The 23,760-nt window shown below is 40.3% G+C and overlaps 1 protein-coding gene across 1 annotated transcript; it reads right to left on the bottom strand.

Moving 5' to 3' along the window:
• Nucleotides 1-817: 817 nt before the first annotated feature.
• Nucleotides 818-23,753, bottom strand: dnaaf10 (dynein axonemal assembly factor 10). The gene is made up of 8 exons (XM_067422186.1): nucleotides 23,460-23,753; nucleotides 19,521-19,621; nucleotides 19,322-19,452; nucleotides 19,117-19,218; nucleotides 17,004-17,119; nucleotides 13,061-13,195; nucleotides 2,239-2,336; nucleotides 818-1,252 (listed from the first exon to the last, which is right to left on the bottom strand). The coding sequence occupies exons 1-8, from the start codon at nucleotides 23,643-23,645 to the stop codon at nucleotides 1,045-1,047; spliced, it is 1,077 nt and encodes a 358-aa protein (XP_067278287.1). The 5' UTR covers nucleotides 23,646-23,753; the 3' UTR covers nucleotides 818-1,044.
• Nucleotides 23,754-23,760: the final 7 nt, after the last annotated feature.

Below are 23,760 nucleotides of genomic sequence, written 5' to 3' on the forward strand. Positions count from 1 at the left end.
AGGGACTCGATTCCGAAACTCCAGCCAGCCAGCAATAAAAGGTTGTCTTAAAAAATATATTAAAGCATTTGAAGGGAAATTCATGACCAATTTTCTGAAGACGGTTTGCGGTGGAATTCCTGACAAGACTGGATAATAAGCAGCTGCTAGACTTTTTCAAATTGTATGATATGTGGGATTGAACTTTATACATTTGGTTGTCCCTTTTAAAGTCGTCATTATGGTCGTTTTTGTTGCCTTAAAGGAAGTGTGTGTGAGATTGTGGCCAGAACTGGTCCTGCAATCCCTTTCAGATGCCTGTAGAGCGGCGTCTCCCCCTCCTCCTCCCCCTGACTCGAGGTTGCCAGATTGGCTGCAGGATCAGCAGAACGTTTGTAGATCTGCAGCTGTGGGAACTAGAGCAGATCTGGCAACCCCAAACACTACTGACTCTGTGATTGGTCGATAGGTGGAGGGCGGAGCTTCAGGCCAAAACACAACATGACATCATCAACATCAGCTGAGCCGCAACAACTTTATAATGACAATATCCTGCTGGACTACTGCTGGCAATGATAGAAGTGTTTGAAATTAACATGATTTCTTAATGTCTAAGACATATCAGCACCATTTTATGATTCATTGAAATACATTTCTTACATACAGTTCCTTTAATGATTTAAATTCACTCTGAACAGTGTCTTGGTCAATACTCATTCTCGCACTGTTTGGCATATATATTTAGTCAGTGTGGTGTCAGATGTGACCTTGGGGAATTGATTGGATTGTGATAAGTGGGCATTACAGTTGAAAAACATGAGAAATGTTTGACATCAGCCTGATTTAAATGTTTATTACATAAGTTGTTTGTGTTGTAAAAATATAACCTTCACATTTTGCATAAGAACGCCTCTCAGCAACTTGAGTCACTATTGCAGATAATATTACCAAGAGTTATAACACTTTTTTTCTTTAAAAAACAACAACCCTATAATTGTACATTTTAACATAAGACATACATGTGGCATGTAAACAGTCCAATTTGTCTGGCAATGTTACCGTAACTCAAACGGTGTTGAGTTTGGTCACAATAAGCACTCGTACAGACTGGTCAAATGAGGAGCAAACACAGAGTCCCTGTTTGTCCGGGCTCCAGTCCAGGCTAGAAATGGGCTGTGTGGACACGGTGACGTTCTGCAGGAGGGTCACTGACCCGGCCACGCCCATGTCTAAATCATCCGCGCTCTTCTTAGTCCTCTGGGCTGGATACTCACTGGAACAATAGAAAAGCAATGAGGAATCAAAAACAGCCCACTACGGAGCAATGATGAAGCACTCTTTAGATTAGGGATGCAACGGAAACAAAATTATTGGCCGAAACCGAAAAAGAGGAAGCCAAGACCGAAAAACACCGAAGGCCAAAGAAAGAAATCATGCCAATTATTAGTACCATAGCATTAATGGCCAGGACTGTGTAACTTTACTAAAAATCAAGGCATTGCAATTGCATAAATTAATATTAACATTTCAAATAATAAATCAATTACAAATTATGCAAATATTTATTTAACACATTGCAACAATGCACAGCATATAATAAAATTCAAACTAAAATGTTTAACTTGACCTCACTCGTGTTACTGGCCTGCAGAAAGGTACAGAATTAATTGAATAAAGTAATCAAATGTAAAATAACTGCATATTCAACTGTTTAAATTAAAGATGAATCCTTATTAAACTTACAAAAGCTATTCAAGAGCAGTGATTGATCTTATCTTTTGTTTGACATTAAACAGACAGCAGTAAAGGCTACTGCCCCTTTAAGAGCTAATGGAAGGCTCTGCGTCGTCTTTCTCGACTGTATAAAGTCCTCTTAAGGCATATACAGACTATGTCTGCTTGGATACTCATCAAGATGGACATAATGACATACTTCTTGTGTGAGTTTGTTCATTTAAGCGCAAGACTTGAAAGAGAACTCAATATTTGAGTGTGATGTGAGACGAGAGCGCGCTTTCGGATGAGTGCACAGTTTTCAAGTTATAAACCATATTATAGATGCCTCATCAGATGTGAGATGTGACTAGCACGTGAAGTCGTGGTTTCTGTTTGCGTCATCACAACATTTCATCCATATTGTTTCAGTGATAAAAGTCTTTTGGCCGAAAACATAAAAATGCCCGTTTAGGCCATTTTCAGTGGCCGAATATTCAGTGCACCCCTACTTTAGATGTCAAAAATATCAACGAAATTCCTTACTATTTCCATAAATGCAGATTACCCGCTCCACCAGCCGTCATGAAGATGTCACGATTTTGTGGCAGATGCCTCACTTGCCATACTGTAGACTTATGAGCCTGCAATACAGAACACAAATGAGTATAAGGAGTAAGAGTTAAGATTTAGGATGCAAAGTGAAAAATGTGCAACAATCCAAGCCTTCTGAAGCCATATGACTCCCCGTGTGAAATCTTGACATCCGCCCTAGCCCTCCTTGTGATTAGGGTTGGGTAAGGCAAGGCAAGTTTATTAATATAGCACATTTCATACACAATGGCAATTCAAAGTGCTTTACATAGAAAGGAATTAAAATAGGGATAAAACATGCATAAGAAAAAGAAAACAATGTAAAGAGAATTAAAAATAATAAAATGATGATAACCAAAGAAAAGAACAAAGGTAAACTACAACAGTTATAAAAAGAATAAAAATGAAAAAATAATTTAAAAAAAGAGTTCGGGTACCGAACTCAGCCGAATTACTACCGAGTATTGGTTCACATTAATTCAATCGGTACCTGAGAACGCATCTGGTGATATAGACTAGTGTCTGTGAATATAAATCAGCAAAAACACTATTTAAATACAAATCCTGCGTGTTTGTGTGAATGAATGGTGCTGACCTGCAGTTTATTTACCACACACACACACACACACACACACACACACACACACACACACACACACACACACACACACACACACACACACACACACACACACACACACACACACACACACACACACACACACACACACACACACACATTTATATACTTTATTTGATTCCACATTACAAGTCATTTCATTAGAGATCAAATGTTTTGAATTATCTGACAGATTAAAACACAGCAGCACATCATCATAGATTATGCAGTTCTAAGGGTAGAGGAAGCATCGCCTCTTCCAGATAAACATGCTTCCTATAGTAGCTGAGACTGAGCAAAACTTTGCCAGCTGTTTAGCCCCTGTTTTAGAAATCCCCCCAATACGAAGTCCACGGGTCGCCAGCCTGTGCACATGACCCAAACTACCAAACACTAACACTATAAGCTGGCATTTATACCCAATGTTCTCAATTATAGATACCAACGACTGATATTTCAGAGTCTTAGAGCAGTAAGAGTCCTCCATAAATAAGTCAAATGCACATGACACTTCAAATAATTTGACTGTTTTGCCATTCTGAGAGATGTTAACAATGTCTGGTGTATTTGCAATTCCTACAAAAGTGTTAGCAGGTGAATTGAACCATTCACACTGTACAGTAGTGTGTTTAAAAATCTGCTCATCAGCCGTACAGGGAATCTGAGCAGCGATGAGGTCCACGAGTCGGTCATGTCTGGCGGTATATAGTCCTTTCAGAGATGAGCAGCTGTTCATGATGTGGGCGACTGACTCCAGGTGTTGAGGAGGGTCGTGCAGCATGCAGAGAGGCGAATGGGTGGAGGGAAACCACAGAGATAAGTTATATTTAGTGGGAAGAACCTGCAGACGTGCTTTTACACAGAAAGTAAGGATCTCTTCACTGATGGTGGCATTACTATAGATGGTGTGTGATACAGAGTGGTCCGCACAGGGCAGGTTTGCCAGCTTTCCCTGGAGCTTAAGGCTGGACCAGTACTCCATATTTTGGGCTCTTTGAGTAGACAGAATAGTCTGTCTCGATGTTCTGGGCTGGAGCAGGTGAACAATATTATTATGGTGCAGCCTGGCCTCCACGATGACAGATGGGTCCTCTACCACCGCCTCAGAGACCTCTACAGGTGTATAATGTGATGTCCAACTCAGGTCAGTGCCTGTCCTCCAGCATAGGTCATTCAAATCCGGCCAGTCTGAGGACACACCAAATCCCTGTGCCCTTCCCTCCAGCTTCCCATTGGTCTTTCTCTTAAAGCCCAGGAAGCCATCTTCCCCACCGCATGCCTGCTGCACCCTCCGTCTTTTAAAATCCAGCAGTAAGGATGCTCTGGCCATTTGCCTCACACTAACATCATCGCAGTTCAGCATGTTGGTGAGGTGAGACTGTCTCGTGGCTGTGTACTCCCACATGCAGTGTGGAACTCCAAGCCCCCCGTCCTGTCTTTTCTGAAAGATAAAACATCTTGTGGAGTGTGTGTTGAGACAAAGCCATTTCCTAACCACATTTACAGTCTTGTTGTCCATTTCACGCAGAACTTTTTGCGGAATATGGACATTTGCAAAAAGATGTTGAATTTTAGAGAAAGCTATGTCTCTTATTGCTTGCACTTTTAGGATTACAGGAAGAGGTGATGCGTCAATGAGATCCAGTCTGGCCATAAACTGATGTGCCATGTCAGTCACTTGCAGACTCCATTCTCCAGCGATGTTAAACTTGTGGCCCAGATAGTTATAGGTCTCATGTCTAGAGTACACTCTGAGTGGCTGGTCTAAGATGCCAAAAGAGGGAGGTTGGTCGGCCTTCGACCTATACCAACGGTTGCCGCCGCTCCTCCTCTCGTAAAAGACTGCACATTTACTGTGCTTTACATGTAGGCCAGACCATATCAGGAATCTGTCAGTGCATGACAACATGTTTTTAATCACGCCTTCATCTCGAGATGCGACGACCACATCATCAGCATAACCCTGGACTGGGTTCGGAGACAGCACGTGGGGCGGGGCATGTGCACACAGCCATTTTAGCCATTGATTTATTGCAATGATAAAGTTTACAGCACTCCATGGACAGCCAGTTTTGATTCCTACCTCCAGTGGTATTGGTCTGGTGAGATCTTTTCCACAGATCACTTGTAGGTAGGAGTCACAATACACATCCTTTATTATGTCCACGTAGATCTTCGGGAGCTGTATCTCTTCTAGAGCATCAATCATGACTCTATGAGGCAATGTGCCAAAGGCATCTCTGAAGTCAAGGAAGACGATGTATAGCTTAGCAGATTCGTGCTTAAAATCATCAATGGCAGTCTTTAAGCAAAAAACATGTTCATTCATGCCTTGTCGCTCAATATAAGCTTTTTGTTTATTAGACAGAATTCCTGTATCAACCAGCCATGGTAATATTCTTGAAAGCAAGCACTTCATAAAGACTTTATATACAGATGGCAGTATAGAGATGTCCCTCCATGTTGAGGGGTCTTCTGGTACATTGTCTTTCTTCGGTATTCTGTGAATAAGTGCTCCCTTCCATGAACTAGGGACTTTGCCATTAATCAAACAGGTGTTAAATATGCTCTTCAATATGTAGCGAGATGTTTGTCTAGTGGCTTTCAGATTCTCATAAGTAACACCATCTGAACCGCTAGCTTTATTTTTGGGCAGATTTACAATTACTTCTTCAATCTCTTCTACTGTAAACGGCGATGTAGAAAGCGGCAACTCAGTCAATACACCGTCTACGTCATCCTTCCAAGGGGGTAACTCAAGCGGGATAGTAGTTGGATCAAACTGACATTTTTTCCGATAATAATCATACACCTGCTCAGTGTTGCCAGATTCTGGCGGTGGCATGGGAAACATGCAGTCATTTAAAATAATATCAATCGCCTTCGTTCTACGATGCTGCCATAGATAGGTTAGTTTGTTTTTGCCTACCTTTTGAGGATTTCTCCGGTGCTGTGCAGTGGCAGAGGCGATCGCCGGTTGTATCACCTCCCGCAGGTACCGCAATTCTCTTTCAATCCAGTCAGCCGGGTTTGTAACATGGACTGATTTAGATCGCGCCTTATCTTCCAGTGGCAAAGTTCTTAAAATCCGCATTACATACTTGAGCAGCGGTAGTCCAAACTGTCTTCCATCTGTGCGTTCTATGGAAAATATTCCGGTTTTAAAGAAAGCGCCATTGATAACTGTAAACAACTTTGACCACTTCCTGAAATCTCCGGTGAGTACAAAGTTTTGTTTTTCTTGTAATCGTTTTGTATCCAGGCTTTTTCTAAATTGTCTTTCGTGATATTGGAAATGTGTCCACTCATTTTCTGTCAGCAGTCGTTCATAATCTGTCAGGTCTGTAGATAGACTGCTACAGGCCGATGGTAGATGTTCTGGGATAGGATCCAGGACTCGCCGGTGGTGTTTGTAAATTTTGCCACTTTGTATCGCCTGCTTAAAGGCTACTTTGATGGAAGTTATCAAACACATAATCAGGAGTGCTGTGTGCAAACTCATATCAGAAGATTCTCTACATTTACGGCGGCAGTTACGACGGGTGTTTGTTTGCGTCCGATGCGCACACACACACACACACACACACACACACACACACACACACACACACACACACACACACACACACACACACACACACACACACACACACACACACACACACACACACACACACACACACACACACACACACACACACACACACACACACACACACACGTTTGTTTTTGTGAAATGTGGGGACATTCCATAGGCATAATGGTTTTTATACTGTACAAATCGTATTTTCTATCCCCTTACACTGCCCCTGTCCCTTAACCTACCTGACACACACACACACACACACACACACACACACACACACACACACACACACACACACACACACGCACGCGCACACACACACACGCGCACACACGCACACACGCACACATGCACACACAGAATCGCGTGACGGTCGCCTGTTTTCATCTCATACGCATGTCCGTCATCTCCAGAGCCGCTCTGAGAGTCACTTCATCAGCATTTTACAGTTTAATTTGAGAAAACTACCGTCATGTCAAACACACACACAGAAACTCAGAGGCAATCTGTCAAAATAAAAGTTCGGTTTAACTGGACAAATATATCACTGTTGTACAGAATAATCTAGAGACGTCTCAGTGTAATAATAATACCAACACTGATGTAATAATAATAAACTAATAAAACTTTATTGTTTAAGTAAAATATAATCATCATTCTTCCATGTTTTATTTTAACAGTATAAAGCTCAGGTGTGCAGCTTTGTTTGACAAAAAAAAAGTTTTATTAAATTAAAAGATAAATTAATGTTTTGTCTTTATTTGATTACCAGAAAATACACAACACAGAATTTGTGGGAAATCTTTTCATAGAATATGGTCGTTTTTATGAATTCAGTTTATTTAGTAGCTGTAGCCTACACTTTACTGGTAAATATTACAGTGAACAAACACCAATGGCAGACCAAGGCAGCTCTGGCATAATGGCAGTAACACTTCAATAAATGACTTACAGTTTCTGAAGTACAGTTACTGATATATCCCTAAAGTAACTAAAAAAGGTACCATTGGGTACCGGTTAAAATGTGAAGGTACCCAACCCTAGTTGTGATGTCCACTTTGTGAACGAATCATTCTTTTCAATCAGATCTTTTCGATTAGTAAATTGATCCAGTCGGCTCATTTGTATGTTTGATTATTAGTTAAGTACTGGTTCTTCTCACACAAAGCTATAACACCGCTTAAGAAGACCGTAATATTGCACAAAAATGGCACAGGCCGCTTTTATCACCCTTTTAGGCTGCTTTTGTGTCATTTCTGAAGCTTAAAAAGAGCTGGGCCGATAAATATATCGGTACTCTGTATCAGCGTATACCGAAATATTACAGTATCTGTATTGGACTCATTCTGGAAAAAGTGGTATCAGTGTATCACTATTTTTCATGGTTTTATATGAGGAAAGCTATTGTCACATACACACCGAAACGCAAAGGTTTTCACAACAACCCGCCAAAATAAAAGTTTGGTTGAAGAAATTATGACAGAAATATATTACTATTGTGTAGTAAAATGTACTTATTACTATTATTAATAAGAAATAGTATAAAACCAAGATATTTTTCCGTTCATGTTTTAATTTATACAGTATGCAAGTTCTGTTTAAATATTTGACAAAAAATAAAAATGCTATGCTTTGCTGTAAATAAATACATATTTTCTTTTTATTACATTTTAAAAGATTAATTAAATTGTTTTAATAATTTCATTAAATGCCATTTCATTTGCATTAAAATCACAAAACATAATCCAGAAAAAAATATAATAGAAAAACAGAATTTGGGGAGGAATTAAACTCGTTTTCAGTCCCTCCAGGATTTCGCGATATTTTTTTGTGATTTTTGCGATCAATATGACTGATTTTGTGAAATTTCCAGAAATTTGCGAAAAAGTTTGGAATGTTTTTTTTATTTATTTTTAATAATTAATATACCACATTTACCATATTATGTATTATGTTAGATGTACAATAGTCATACACATCAATAGAACAAACAATGCACAAATCTTCTTTATTTTGGTATCTTACAAAAAAGGCTAGCCCAGTGGTGCACTATAGCTTTAATAACATGATCGCTTAGAAATATCTGGGGAAAGTAAATACAGCAATACGCAATTGTCTAATATAAAAAGTTCTCAAATAATTAATTAATCAAGTTAACAGTCAGTAATACAATAAGAACTAATAAACAATTGCTACGAGGACAAATAAATAACATAAATATACAGATAAACAGTGTTTTTTAAAGTCGTTTAAAACAAGTTTTTTAGTTTAAGTCAGGCTACTGTTTTTTTTGTTTTGTTTTTTCAGTGGTTGAGGTAGCCTATAGGCAGCTGTATAGGTTGATTTCACTTTAAAGATTACTGCCTACAGTGGCCTAATACCAATACGCAGACCCAATGCCAATACGCAGACCCAATGCCGATACGCAGACCCAATACCGATACGCAGACCCAATGCCGATACGCAGACCCAATGCCGATACGCAGACCCAATGCCGATACGCAGACCCAATGCCGATACGCAGACCCAATGCCGATACGCAGACCCAATGCCGATACGCAGACCCAATGCCGATACGCAGACCCAATGCCGATACGCAGACCCAATGCCGATACGCAGACCCAATGCCAATACGCAGACCCAATACCAATACGCAGACCCAATACCAATACGCAGACCCAATACCAATACGCAGACCCAATACCAATACGCAGACCCAATACCAATACGCAGACCCAATACCAATACGCAGACCCAATACCAATACGCAGACCCAATGCCGATACGCAGACCCAATACCAATACGCAGACCCAATACCAATACGCAGACCCAATACCAATACGCAGACCCAATACCAATACGCAGACCCAATGCCAATACGCAGACCCAATGCCAATACGCAGACCCAATGCCAATACGCAGACCCAATACCAATACGCAGACCCAATGCCAATACGCAGACCCAATGCCAATACGCAGACCCAATGCCAATACGCAGACCCAATACCAATACGCAGACCCAATACCAATACGCAGACCCAATACCAATACGCAGACCCAATACCAATACACAGACCCAATACCATTACGCAGACCCAATACCAATACGCAGACCCAATACCAATACGCAGACCCAATACCAATACGCAGACCCAATACCAATACGCAGACCCAATACCAATACGCAGACCCAATACCAATACACAGACCCAATACCAATACGCAGACCCAATACCAATACACAGACCCAATACCAATACGCAGACCCAATACCAATACACAGACCCAATACCAATACGCAGACCCAATACCAATACGCAGACCCAATACCAATACACAGACCCAATACCAATACGCAGACCCAATACCAATACGCAGACCCAATACCAATACACAGACCCAATACCAATACGCAGACCCAATACCATTACGCAGACTAGAGCTGCAACTAACGATTATTTTTTCTGTCGACTAATCTAACGATTATTTTTTCGATTAGTCGACTAATCTAACGATTTATTTTTTTACCCTTTGAAATTTTTCAACATTCTGTGGCACCCCCTCGCATAAGTTACGCTAGAGGTGTAACAGTACAGACTGCTCACAGTTTGCTTTGTATCACGGTTTTAGGTTCACGTTTCAGTACAGTTTGGTATTTGCTATGTTCAGGGGAAAAAGGACTACTGTCAAATGAAAATAAAGAAAATAAGAACAGATAACTTAAATAGAAGCAGCAGCACAAATAAATACTATTGAGCAGAGATGAGAACAAAATAAACAATGCTTTTCAGGTAGGTCTAACATTAGTTTTTAGGTAGAGAAATGGAATGAAGTAATCAAAAGTAAAATAACCACACATTTAACTGTTTAAAATAATAAAAAAAAATCCTTATTAAACTTACAAAAGCTATTCAGTCAGGAGCAGTGAGTGATGTCTTTATCTTTTGTTTGACATTAAACAGACAGCAGTGAATGCTACTGCCCCTTTAAGACCCACGGATAGTCGTCGTATTTTCTGTATAAAGTTCACTTAAGGCATAGAGTAGGCTATGACAGTTTGACATACTTTTTGTGAGTTTGTCCGTTTAAGCACAGGATTTGAAAGATAACTCAATATTTGCGCGCTTTGGGACGAGTGCAGAGACAGATCTTCTCATTCGAGTCTCCTTGCTACACGGGGGTGATGACTGTGAAAATGACTGCTCATATTCGGACGTACAGCAGCACTCGCATGCGTTTTATAAAGTTTACAAAGAGAGACCGTTTTGCCCACGTTTTTCTTTTATTATCGCTGTTGTTGTAGTGTATACCTGAGGAGTCAGCACGTGTATCCATCGACAGAAACATACATACAGCATTATTTCCAAGTTACAACCCATATTAAAGATGCGCCATCAGATGCGAGATGAACCGAAGTGTAAGTGCGTCCCCGCAACTTTTGCTCGGGATCCCGGTTGGGAAACACTGGTCTGTATTGATTGACACCGCGCTGGTTTGTTTAGAATTATATGAGCGCCGTGACCGCGCTGCCGCGTGATGAAGGCGTGTCGCAACTCTGTTATTCAACTGCTCTGGTTTTAAAAGCTATGTCATACTAAATGCGCCAAAATGCAATAAAACTTGTTTTACGGTCGAATGCAACGCGTGTGTGTGTGTGTGTGTGTGTGTGAGTGAATAAGAGACGCGCAAAAGGACGGAGAAAGAACTTAAGGAAATGCAGCTAAACGAATATACGTGCGTCTTTTAAATAGCGTAAAAATGAATGAATGACGAATGTGGCGGCTGTTATTGATTATGTGGCAGTCCGCCACAAATTAGTCTATGTGTGGGAAACACTGTTTGGCCTCTGTTTAAAGTATTCCCATACTTTTGATATTCACGGTCTAGGTTTTTGTGATAGAACCAGGAGCAGAAGCCAACATTACGCGAGATGAACGTCTGACACGACGCGTCGACGCATTTCACGAACGTCGACGTATTTCCGTAGTCGACGTCATCGATGACGTCGACGCGTCGTTGCAGCACTAACGCAGACCCAATACCAATACGCAGACCCAATACCAATACGCAGACCCAATGCCAATACACAGACCCAATACCAATACGCAGACCCAATACCAATACGCAGACCCAATACCAATACACAGACCCAATACCAATTCGCAGACCCAATACCAATTCGCAGACCCAATACCAATTCGCAGACCCAATACCAATACACAGACCCAATACCAATACGCAGACCCAATACCAATTCGCAGACCCAATACCAATTCGCAGACCCAATACCAATACACAGACCCAATACCAATACGCAGACCCAATACCAATACGCAGACCCAATACCAATACGCAGACCCAATGCCAATACGCAGACCCAATGCCAATACACAGACCCAATACCAATACGCAGACCCAATACCAATACGCAGACCCAATACCAATACGCAGACCCAATACCAATACGCAGACCCAATACCATTACGCAGACCCAATACCAATACACAGACCCAATACCAATACGCAGACCCAATACCAATACGCAGACCCAATACCAATACGCAGACCCAATGCCAATACGCAGACCCAATGCCAATACACAGACCCAATACCAATACGCAGACCCAATACCAATACGCAGACCCAATACCAATACGCAGACCCAATACCAATACGCAGACCCAATACCATTACGCAGACCCAATACCAATACGCAGACCCAATACCAATACGCAGACCCAATACCAATACGCAGACCCAATAGCCTACTGTCACACGTCCCAAACCTATTCACTAAGACACCTCCAAGACGGACATTTAGGCATAATCATGGGTGTATTTGATTATGATTGTTCAAGGGCATTAATCCTATAGAACAAATCTGTACACTCGCGAACGCTTATAGGCGGCAAACGCACAGAATCCTCCGCCAGTCTGACATCAGTCCGTGTCAGGAGCGAATTGAGTTCGTGGTATACAGCGCTTTTATTAACTTTTTTAGTGTTATCTGGCATATTATACTTTTATTTGCTCATTCATCCATCTAGAGTAATCAATTCGCCCGGTCCTTGGCACTTATGCGAGACGAGACGGTAGGCGAGAAAGATTCACTTTCGCTTTCACAAAGACCACACACAAGCACCCCAACGTCTGTAATCCTCATAAAAACTATGTATTAAAGCTAAATATATAACTATGTATAAATTAGAGATAGTTCAGTTAGATATTTATTTATTTTTTGGGTTTTGAAAATAATTTTTTTGTGATGATTTTGCGGTGAAATGGCAAATTATGCAGGATCGCAAAAAAATGCGACACTTTGCTGATTTTGCATTGTATTCAGCGATCGCGGAATCGCAGAAAACTGGAGGGACTGAGCTTTATAGCATTTACTTGTAAACAAAGTGATGTTTCCTTTCACCCTTAAGGTCAAACTTTAAAAATGTACAGAAATTAATGTTTTCTCCTGCGAGAAAAAGAGTGAATGAAGGCAAACTGAAATGTCATCGTCACTCAGTAAAAAAACACATAAAATAAACCATGAATAAACCCTTTGAGTGAAACAAACCTTTTCGGACACTGAAGCGAAGCCCTTGGTGGGGTGCTGGGTCCTCATGTCGAACACATGAAACTTGCCCTCTAAAGATGTCGCCACTAGTTTGTTCATGTTAATGTCTTTTCTGTCAAATTCAACAGAGCATACCTGTCAAAGAAATGCAAAACAAGCTTCCATTATACTGCATCTACACAAAACTAGATAAGACTCAAACTATAATAGAGAAAGTGCTCTAGACTGTAACACCTGCACTACATGGGGAGCGGATGGACAGTTTCTTATTAGTTGATGTGCTGGTCACTACAGCTGCAGGATTCTGGATGATCTGACACGTTTTTTGTTTAAAGGTCCGATTCTTCGCGTGTTTTCGGAGCTTTGATTATGTTTACAGTGTGCAATATAACATGAGTTCATGTTTCGCGTGTAAAAAAACACAGTATTTTTCACACAGTTGACTTATCTGTACAGCGCTGTTTCCTCTGTCCTAAAAACGGCCTGATGATTTCCTTGTTCTATGAAGTCCCTCCTTCAGAAACACGTAATGAGTTCTGATTGGGCCAGCACTTCCCGCGCTGTGATTGGACAGCAGCTTAGCGCACGTTGAACGGAAGGTCCCGCCTCTTACCATAATGGGGCGATACGCGCGCTCAATGTTATTGCAAAAAATGCCTTATCAATTTGAGCCGGAATCAGACCCGGAGAATATCGAAGAGGATCGATTACAACCTGCTCAGGAAAGACTTTTGCTGGATGTTTCAGAATGGTCAGCTGTCTATTCAGGAGTTTAAACTGATCATCACAAACACCAACAATCGATGGTGTCTGAATGAATTACTACACTTTTATATGCTAAGTTTTTCGGATTAGTTTCAATTACCATCTAACGTTAGTTAACAAAACTAAACAGCGTTGCACTTTGTGTCATGAGTTACATAAACTGTTAAACGGACCGACTTAAATAATAAAATACACTTACCGGTTGTGGTCAGACAAAGAGGGAACTGCGTCATCTTTTAAGAATAATCTTTCTGCGAATCCGGCATTAAACTGATTGAGATTGAGGAAGCAGTCCTCAGCAAAATGTGCTGCACATAGTTTTAAGTTGTGATTATAATTTTCCGGAACCGATTTAAACATAAACTGTAGCCATTGATCTCGTGCAGCGTCCGTGGGAAGGCCAAACAAAGGTGATCTGACTCCGGGATGAAAATAACAGCGTTTCAATGGCATGGCGACAAACACACTCTACAAAAACAACGCTTCCTATTCTCGACCTGCGAGAGCAAAAGGACCACGCCCCCGAATCTGCGTGTTCTTGTGGGCGGAGCTTTAGTCAACAGACGGTTCTAGTGACGTCATCACAGCAGGAAGTGCAGCGGTGTAGTCCAAACCGGCCGCTCGCTGTAGGCTTTGAAAGGGAACTTCTGTTAAATAAAATATCTCGCTTGGCATTGAACTTTGAGCTTTATAATTTTACAGGTATTATTTATGCTCTAACAGCAACATTACACACTAACTAAAGTTTGAAAGATGGAATCGCAAAGAATGGGACCTTTAACTAATCATCATAATTCTACGATTCTGAACGGAAAATTAAACAAAACTTCTGTCAAAATGCTAATCGCTGCAGTTCCTTTTAAATGTATAAATGTAAAACGTTTAATTAATTTGAATTACTTAAAAAAAATGAATGATTCAATGACTCACTCACAAAGATTCCACTTGTTTGAATCAGTGTTTTTGAACAAATCTCCTGACTGAATGATTCAACAGCTGTGTCTTGTTAGCTGTAGCTGTGTCTCATTTCGTCAAATTTCTAAGGCTGAGTCCTCCGGAGGACACGTCCTGTGTAGGATGCAGTATACGGAGTGTCCTCAATCAGAATTAAACGAGACGTCCTTCGTAGGACACACAGACAGGAAGTATCACGTTGCTATGCCAACACGTTCAGCCTCGTTGCGCTCTCACGCAGTTTATATTAATGAAAATTATTTATAACTTGAAAATGACTATGAAATGTTTCTTGTCTCGACAGCAATATACTGTTCTAAACGTTTAAAAAGCACTAAAGCGTTGTAATCCTGTTAACCACAACTATCTGTTTGAGGTAATAGAGCTTAAAAAAACAAAAACAAGCTCAAACTAATTACATTTAAACACCACACCTACGCTTGCATGTATATCAGGCGGTGGTACGTTGTTGTTTTTTTATTTTATATAATATAAAAAAATATGACGGCTGTTAACGTCAACGCAAAGAATTGTAGGTTATCTCCAGCCGCGAAGGCTACACCTCATGCACACTCCGAATTCCTGTGAAAGAAGGACGCATTCGAAGGTCGCATTTGAAGTGTCCTACTCACTTTTTTGAAATGAGACGGCCTTATGACGTATGCACCCTTCGAATGCGACCTCCGGAGGACGCAGCCTTCTGAAATGAGACACAGCTAATGACTCACAGACTTCACTTGTTTCATTACTGGATGATTCAGTGTTTTTGAACAAATCTCTTGAGTGAATGATTCAGTGACTCATTCATAAAGACTTCACTTGTTTCATTACTGGATGAATCAGTGTTTTTGAACAAATCTCTTGAGTGAATGATTCAGTGACTCGCTCATAAAGACTTCACTTGTTTCATTACTGGATGAATCAGTGTTTTTGAACAAATCTCTTGAGTGAATGATTCAGTGATTCGCTCATATAGACTTCACTTGTTTCATTACTGGATGATTCAGTGTTTTTGAACAAATCTCTTGAGTGAATGATTCAGTGACTCGCTCATAAAGACTTCACTTGTTTCATTACTGGATGAAACAGTGTTTTTGAACAAATCTCTTGAGTGAATGATTCAGTGACTCACTCATAAAGACTTTACTTGTTTCATTACTGGATGATTCAGTGTTTTTGAACAAATCTCTTGAGTGAATGATTCAGTGATTCGCTCATATAGACTTCACTTGTTTCATTACTGGATGAAACAGTGTTTTTGAACAAATCTCTTGAGTGAATGATTCAGTGACTCACTCATAAAGACTTTACTTGTTTCATTACTGGATGATTCAGTGTTTTTGAACAAATCTCTTGAGTGAATGATTCAGTGATTCGCTCATATAGACTTCACTTGTTTCATTACTGGATGATTCAGTGTTTTTGAACAAATCTCTTGAGTGAATGATTCAGTGATTCGCTCATATAGACTTCACTTGTTTCATTACTGGATGATTCAGTGAAAGTGTTTTATCGACTAAACGTGACGCACACATTTATTCTCCTTCCCCTTCATATCGTGCCACAGTTTATTCATCATTATTATTATGTTTACATGTGCAAGACTCCAATGTTTGCCAAATAAAAACACCTGACAGTTGCAGAATTATATTAAAGCACAAAAAAATGAAAGAAAAATAGAAACTAATACTATACAATGAATAATTCGTTGTTAATAATAACTGGTAATATTAATTAAAATATGAACAAATGTGGTATTTTGTGGAGGTTGAATCTCACAGTATAAATAGTTATCTCTAATGTTCAAGAATCCGACTAAATCCAGTGGCGTCATCATTGACTGACGCCGTTTTAAAGTGACGATAAAGGAGCGAGGATATATCATTTCACTTGATTCAGTTCCTCCGTCCTCGCGTCCTGAAGGGGCAGAGCTAAGGAGTGAGGAAAGGACGCTAGGACAGGAAACGAGGATGCACAAATAAGAATTGGGAAGCACCCCATGACTTACTAAGAGTTAACTCGTTTCATTACTGGATGAATCAGTGTTTTTGAACGAATCTCGAGAATGAATGATTCAATAACTCACTCATAAAGACTTCACTTGTTTCATTACTGGATGTCTACCGTCTACTACACAGTCATGATCAGGCGTTGTTAGGCGTTTAATAATGCACACTGAAACACTTCTGAAGAAGCACCAAGCAGAAGTTAAATGTCCACTTACCCCATTTTTGATATTTGTCTCCCACCGTAAAGCCATATTTCTAAGATCAAATAACTTGATGTCACCATTGTCATATCCAGCACACACACAGCGGTCCTGGTCGTTGAACGCGTGACCTTGAGATAAAACGAGGACAGTAGAGATCATTTTTTTTCTCTCCATATACTTGTATTTCTAACTCTAAAAAAGCAGGTAAAACATTTGATAAATATTGTACTTTTGAACAAAACAATGGCAGAATGTGCCAGACCTATAAAATAAAATAAAAACTGGGTATGAATATGAATAAAATCAGGTGTTTTATCCTGGAGGCAGCCTGTAGCACGCTGACGTACTGGATCAGACCCGACACATGCTGAACGCTCCTGCGCATGCGTGGGTGACGCCAGCAGAATGTGAATGTTGTTAACAGATCTTGTTGTATTGTACCTTGACGATTAAAATTACAGAGAAATTTACTTTACTAATTTTTGCTTCCACTCAACAGCAAATATGACCAGAATATGTAAAAATGTGAACTCTTTGGCATGTATGTATAGTGGGGGTGTAACGATTCACTCGTGTTCTCGATGCGTTTTCTGATATTTCCTCTCCATGGTTAATGCCTGGAACACTTTAACACTATCATACACAAACAATACTTTTAAAGCCTTTTTCAATTTTGGCTTATTTAAATTTCTACAAATGCCATTTTATCTAGGCTATTAAAGTAAAGTGTGTAATAATAATAATAATAATAATAATAATAAAGCAATCAAGTAATAATATGAACTAACATTAACAATGGACAAATTTTTTTTGTTTTTTTTAACACTTTACAGAAAGTTTGTTAACTAATGAACTGCACTTATAAAGCATTTATTTATCTTTTTGATGTTAATTTCAACATTTAATACTTAAAAGCTTGTTAACATTAGTTAATGCACTGTGAACTAACGTGAACAAACCATCAACAGCTGGATTTTTATTAACAAATGCAGCAACAAATGTACTGCTCGTGGTTTGTTAGTTCATGTTAGTCAATAAAATAACTAATGGTAACTAATAAAACCTTATTGTAAAGTGTAACTTTTTTTTTTGGTAACACTTTACAATGTTTCATTAGTTAATGCATTAGTTAACATGAACTAACCATTAAAACACCTCTATTCAGCATTAGTTCATCTTTGTTAACATTAGTTAAAAAAATCTAGCTGTTCATGTTAGTTCATAAACTAATGTTACCAAAGTTTTAATAATGCATTAGTAAATGGTAAAATTAATGTTAACAAAGATAAATAAATGCTTTATAAGTGCAGTTCATTATTAGTTCATGGTAACTTATTTTAAAGTGTAACTGGGCGTGTTGCCCACTCTCTGATCCCTGAAGGCCGCTAACTCATGTATTTAATGTAATTCACACCCTGACACATTAGGGGAAGCATTTTAATAATCCTATAAATGCATATAAAAAATGCATAATCGAATCAAATTAATCGAACCGTATCGAATTTGAATGAGAATCGTCTTGAATTGAATCGTTCTGAATTGGCAAAATCGTTCTTGAATCGAATCAAAACCTATGAATCGTGAATCAAATCGATTCGCTGCCTACCCAAAGATTCACAGCCCTAATGTATAGAGCAGTGGTTCCCAAACCTGTCCTGGGGACCCCTCACCACTGCACATTTTGTATGTCTCCCTCATTAGACACACATAATTCAAGTCTTGCAGTCTCTACTAATGAGCTAATAAGTTGAATCAGGTGTGTTAGATGAGGGAGACATGCAAAATGTGCACTGGTGGGGGGTCCCCAGGACAGGTTTGGGAACCACTGGTATAGAGAAATTAGGATAACTTAAGCATCACATTTATGAAAAGATGTATTTTCTATCCCCCTACACTGCCCCTGCCCCTAAACCTACCCATCACAGGAAACATTCAGCATTTTAACATTTTCAAAAAACTCATCCTGTATGATTTATAAGCTTTTTGAAAAGTGGTCCCCACAAAACCGGCTTTTTTAATTTTTTTATACTGTTGTCTGAGGTCAACTAATGACGTTCGTGTGGTTTTTACATTCGAAAGCAACATTCAAAGGAACTCCCGCAATATGAGTGACAAAAATACCCACCGAAAGCTACAGTCCAGCAGTCTCTCTTGGTCTCTCCCTCCATCGGCTCCATGTTTACCACCGGTGTGTCTTTCTGCCGGGAGTCCCACACCTTCACTGTACCTAATAAAATAAAAAAACAAAAAAATGCTGTGAACAAGCATAAGAAGTACGAGTTCTAAGTACAATAAGGTCAATTTTCCATGAGTGTGAGAGTGATAGTGACCATCTCTACTGCCAGTGACGATCTCAGGAGCCCCGTCCCCGATGCCCAGTCCTCCCACTCCATCGATGCCGTTTATGATCTCTTTGTGTGCTTTGACGGAGTACACCGGGCAGTCGGGTGCTTCCAGATTCCTGCAAAACAAGGTTTCATTTTTACACCGCACATTACTGCAACGCAAAACAAGCAAGCGTTATCCTACCAAACACTGAGGTTTCCGTCGAAGTCTCCTGTGGCCAGATGCCTCTGCTGGAGAGACGTGGCTCCAAATGTCCCACATTTGATCGGCTTGGCCTTTTCTATCTGGAGTGAGGTAGTGGTGTAATGGGCACGCACACACACACACACACACACAATTTTAATAAACCCATTTTGATACCACAAAATAACTTTTTAGGTACTGTGATCATATTTTATTACATTTTACTTAAATTAAATCACAGCATTATTTCACGCGGGGTTCATTTTGGCGACTGTTGCTATAGAAACTGTTAATCCCCATTTTAAGATTGTGAACGGCTCAGAATACGTCACATGTTGTCATCGCAAGATTCCGGTAAACACGAGGTGGCGTGAACCCAGCACACATCATTTGACATTCCTCTGTCAGCCAAACACAATCGGAGTTATACTAAAGAATATCCTGGCTCTTCCAAACTTTATAATGGGAGCGAATGGGGGGTGAGTTTTTGAAGACCCAAAAAAGTGCATTCATTCATCATAAAAGTGAGCTATACGGCTCCAGGGGTTAATGCAGACCTTCTGAAAAAAAATATCCATATTTATAACTTTATAAACTATAATCACAGGCTTCGGGAAACGACTATCTGCAGTCAGTAACCTCTGACCTGACCAAGCGGCAACCACCTTCCACTAGAGCGGCTCCAGAAGGAGCAGACTCTCATTGGCCCTCATTGATCAAAAGTGCGTACACCAAATTTCCAGCGCACACCCAAACCCACGGTGACTTTGAGATTTATCAATATGGACGTTGGCGTACGGCACGCTCAAATCCTACGCCAGCTCAGGAGGTGGTGTACGCACGTTTGAGTTAGTGGGAAAAATCGCAGAAAAACAATTCCTAACACCACAAAACGCACTGACAAGATATGCTATATGACCCACTGTAAAACAACAACAACAACATTCAGTGTTTATTTTTGTGCAACATGAACGTCAATGTTTAATTTGTGTGACTTTACCAAAGCGTTTGATCTGTAGGCATATGTATTCCTCCAGTCGCGAGCCTGTGCGCTTTACCTGACGCTTCAGGGTTAGGCCCGGCAGCTGCGCACGGACTGGGACTGAATAATTCACACTGACAAAATAATAAAAATGACCTTCTTCTTTTAAATAATAATAATAATCTTCTTCTAAATAACAAGCGTCATTAAGAATAATAATCATAATAATAATAAGAAGAATCTTACAAATTGTCATGTAATTATTAATGTGAATGAATCTTACTCCACATCACATCATCATCACTATTGTACCCCAATACATGTGCCGTGATACGAAATTAAATGCTAATTGTTTCAAAACGTGCTGTAAAATAATGCAGTGATGGTAATTGATCATCCAAACAGCTTTAAACTGCTGGAGTGCGCTTCTCATCCACTTTATTAAGAGTAGCTACTCGTAATTTGGGTCCATATTTTGTTTTTGTGGGTGCCTTTATTCCCACTCTTTAAACTCCCAAATAAAACAATTTGGGGTTTTTTTCCACTTCCCTGGTGATGGTCTCGATGGGCGCGGCTCAATTATCTCACTAGTCCACTAGTCAGGGCACTGATCAGGGAGTCAGCCCGTTGACTTATGTCCTAATCCGTGCCCTGACTAGTGGACTAAAGAGATGATTGAGCGCGCCCGATCTCCACGGCGGAAAAGTTTCGCTTCTTTGCCGTCTTCGGTGTGTCCATGGCGTAAAATGAGGGCGTGGGGGAGGCGGAGACTTGAATATATAGGGGCGTGTTATTCTAATGACGATCGTTTTCAGCCGCTGCATTTACCAAGGGCAGGTATTGCCTACACCTGGATTGCAGAGGTGCGCACAGCTTCATAAATCAGGCGGTGAGAGGAGTGTAAGCATAATCTTACGCCAACATATACGCCCGTTTCTACGCAAGATTGATAAATGAGGGCCATTGAGCTCATGTTAAAATGCCCAACTTTACAGCAGAAGAACACGTTTACTGTCTGGTACTAATTGCGGTTTTGGATACGGCTAATTTTGCCTTCATGACGTGAGGGGGTGAATTTTTTTTATGACTCATTCATTAACATAAAGCCTTAAAGGAACTGTATGTAAGAATTGTATATCAATTAATCATAAAATGGCCCTGATATGTCACTAGACATTAAAGGGGTCATATAATGGCATTTTTGTACAAGTTAATATGATTATTTAGTGTCTAAATTAAAACTTTGTAATAAACATTAATAAAAAAATTCTCATTAGTATTGTAAGAAAACACTCCTTTTACCTAGTCAAAAACAGCTCTGTTTTCAGCAAGCCGTTCTCTTGCCTACGGCTTTAAATGCTAATGAGCTTTGCTCACCCGCCCCTCTGTTCTGTGGGGCGCTTTCACTCTCACTCTGCTGAAACTGCTGTCAATCAACAGTCGTGGGAGGGGTGTCGGGTCGTGTGACGTCACACGGCCGAACGGCTCGATTTGAGACGGGAAAACATATAAGGAGATTAAAAAAAAAAACACTTGATGGATTTTTATCTTTATAGGATGGTTGTGTACAGGCACTGCCAACACACATTTCCTTACAATCAGCTTGTAAAAGTGCATGTACCCCTTTAAGAAATCATGTTAATCTCAAACACTTCTATCACTGCCAACAGTAGTCCGGCCAGGATATTGTCTTTATAAAGTTGTTGTTGCAGCTCAGCTGATGTTGATGATGTCATGTGTTTTGGTTCCGCCGTCCACCTATCGACCAATCACGAAGTCAGTAGTGTTTGGGGTTGCCAGATCTGCTCTAGTTACCACATCTGCAGATCTACAAACGTTCTGCTGATCCTGCAGCCAATCTGGCAACCTCGAGTCAGGGGGAGGGGGAGGGGGAGGGGGAGACGCCGCTCTACAGGCATCTGAAAGGGATTGCAGTACCAGTTCTGGCCACAATCTCACACACACTTCCTTTAAAGTTCTGCATAATTAAGGGCCTGGCCACTTTGAGTGACAGGTGGATTGCCGTTTGTCTGCTGTCTGTTACTCATCTCGTCACCTAAGCTCCGCCCACATCCCGCCTCTTTACCCATTTTCTGTTATCCAGGCGATGACGCGCTGCTAAGATGGCGACGGTCAGCTCGTCTCTACTTTACACTCCAAAACTGCTCTTCAGAATCCATTGAGTGGCGTCACGGACACTACGTCGATTTTATACGGTCTATGGACCCGACGCATGACGAGTGACCTTCTGGCTTCAAAATCTCACCCCCCATTCACTGCCATTATATGAAAGTCACATACTCAAGAGGGGGGCAAGTAAATTATGGGATATACACATTTTAGCAGGCTCCACCCCCTAGCATGTCGTGTTTCATATTTTCCTGCACGGCTACTTGTAAACAGATCTTTTTCTAAACTTGACAAAACAGCTTTATTAAATTTTGCATCAGATCAACAAACATTTTTTTTTTTTTTGTATAAACAATTCGCAGAACCCTCATTTTTGGACCCACATCTCAACATATTGGCTTTGATCTTATAGCAACTCTAGAGTACAAATATTGTTTAAAATATATATTTTGTACAACAAATAAAAGCTGTTTAGTAGAGTAACGTTACATTTGCTAAGCTTATTTTACGCTTTCATTTGTGCAGATTATCCTCTAAATTACAAACCAGACAAACCTTCGGTCTGCATTCCAAAGAGTTCATGAATTACAACTAACATTATTTAACTTTGGAAAGCGCATTGTGCTCAAAAGATGATGATAGGTTTAATTATATATATTAAAATAGTTTATTATGCATCAAAGCGGTTGGGTTTAAACAACAAACCGCGTTCTGTTGCCATGACAACCCGGCGCCAGGAGTTTTCTAGAAAGCCGCTCATCTAACTTCGCTCGTGAATGTTCATCAGTCTTCATTATTAGTTTAAAGTGAAGTTAAACCGCTCCGACCTCTTTGACCAGCTGCAGCTCGCCGTGCTGGATCTCGTAGACCTGCATTACTCCGGTTCCCCTGGCGAAGTTTCCCATGCAAACAAACTTCGCGCTGCAGGGAATCCATCGGCTCTCGAACACCGTGTAGTTTAGACTCTTCTGGATGTGCGCGATGATCTGCGGCTTCTCGAGGGCGGATGACATTATGTTTCAGCGCTTAATTCAACACGAGAACACTTGGTGTTTAAGCGGAATACACGCGATGTCAGTGGCGCTGCGTGATGTGAACAGTGCGTTTAAGGACCCTCCCACTCCATCA

The sequence above is a fragment of the Pseudorasbora parva genome, chromosome 17 (assembly GCF_024679245.1).
Source record: "Pseudorasbora parva isolate DD20220531a chromosome 17, ASM2467924v1, whole genome shotgun sequence".
Taxonomy (NCBI): Eukaryota; Metazoa; Chordata; class Actinopteri; order Cypriniformes; family Gobionidae; genus Pseudorasbora; species Pseudorasbora parva.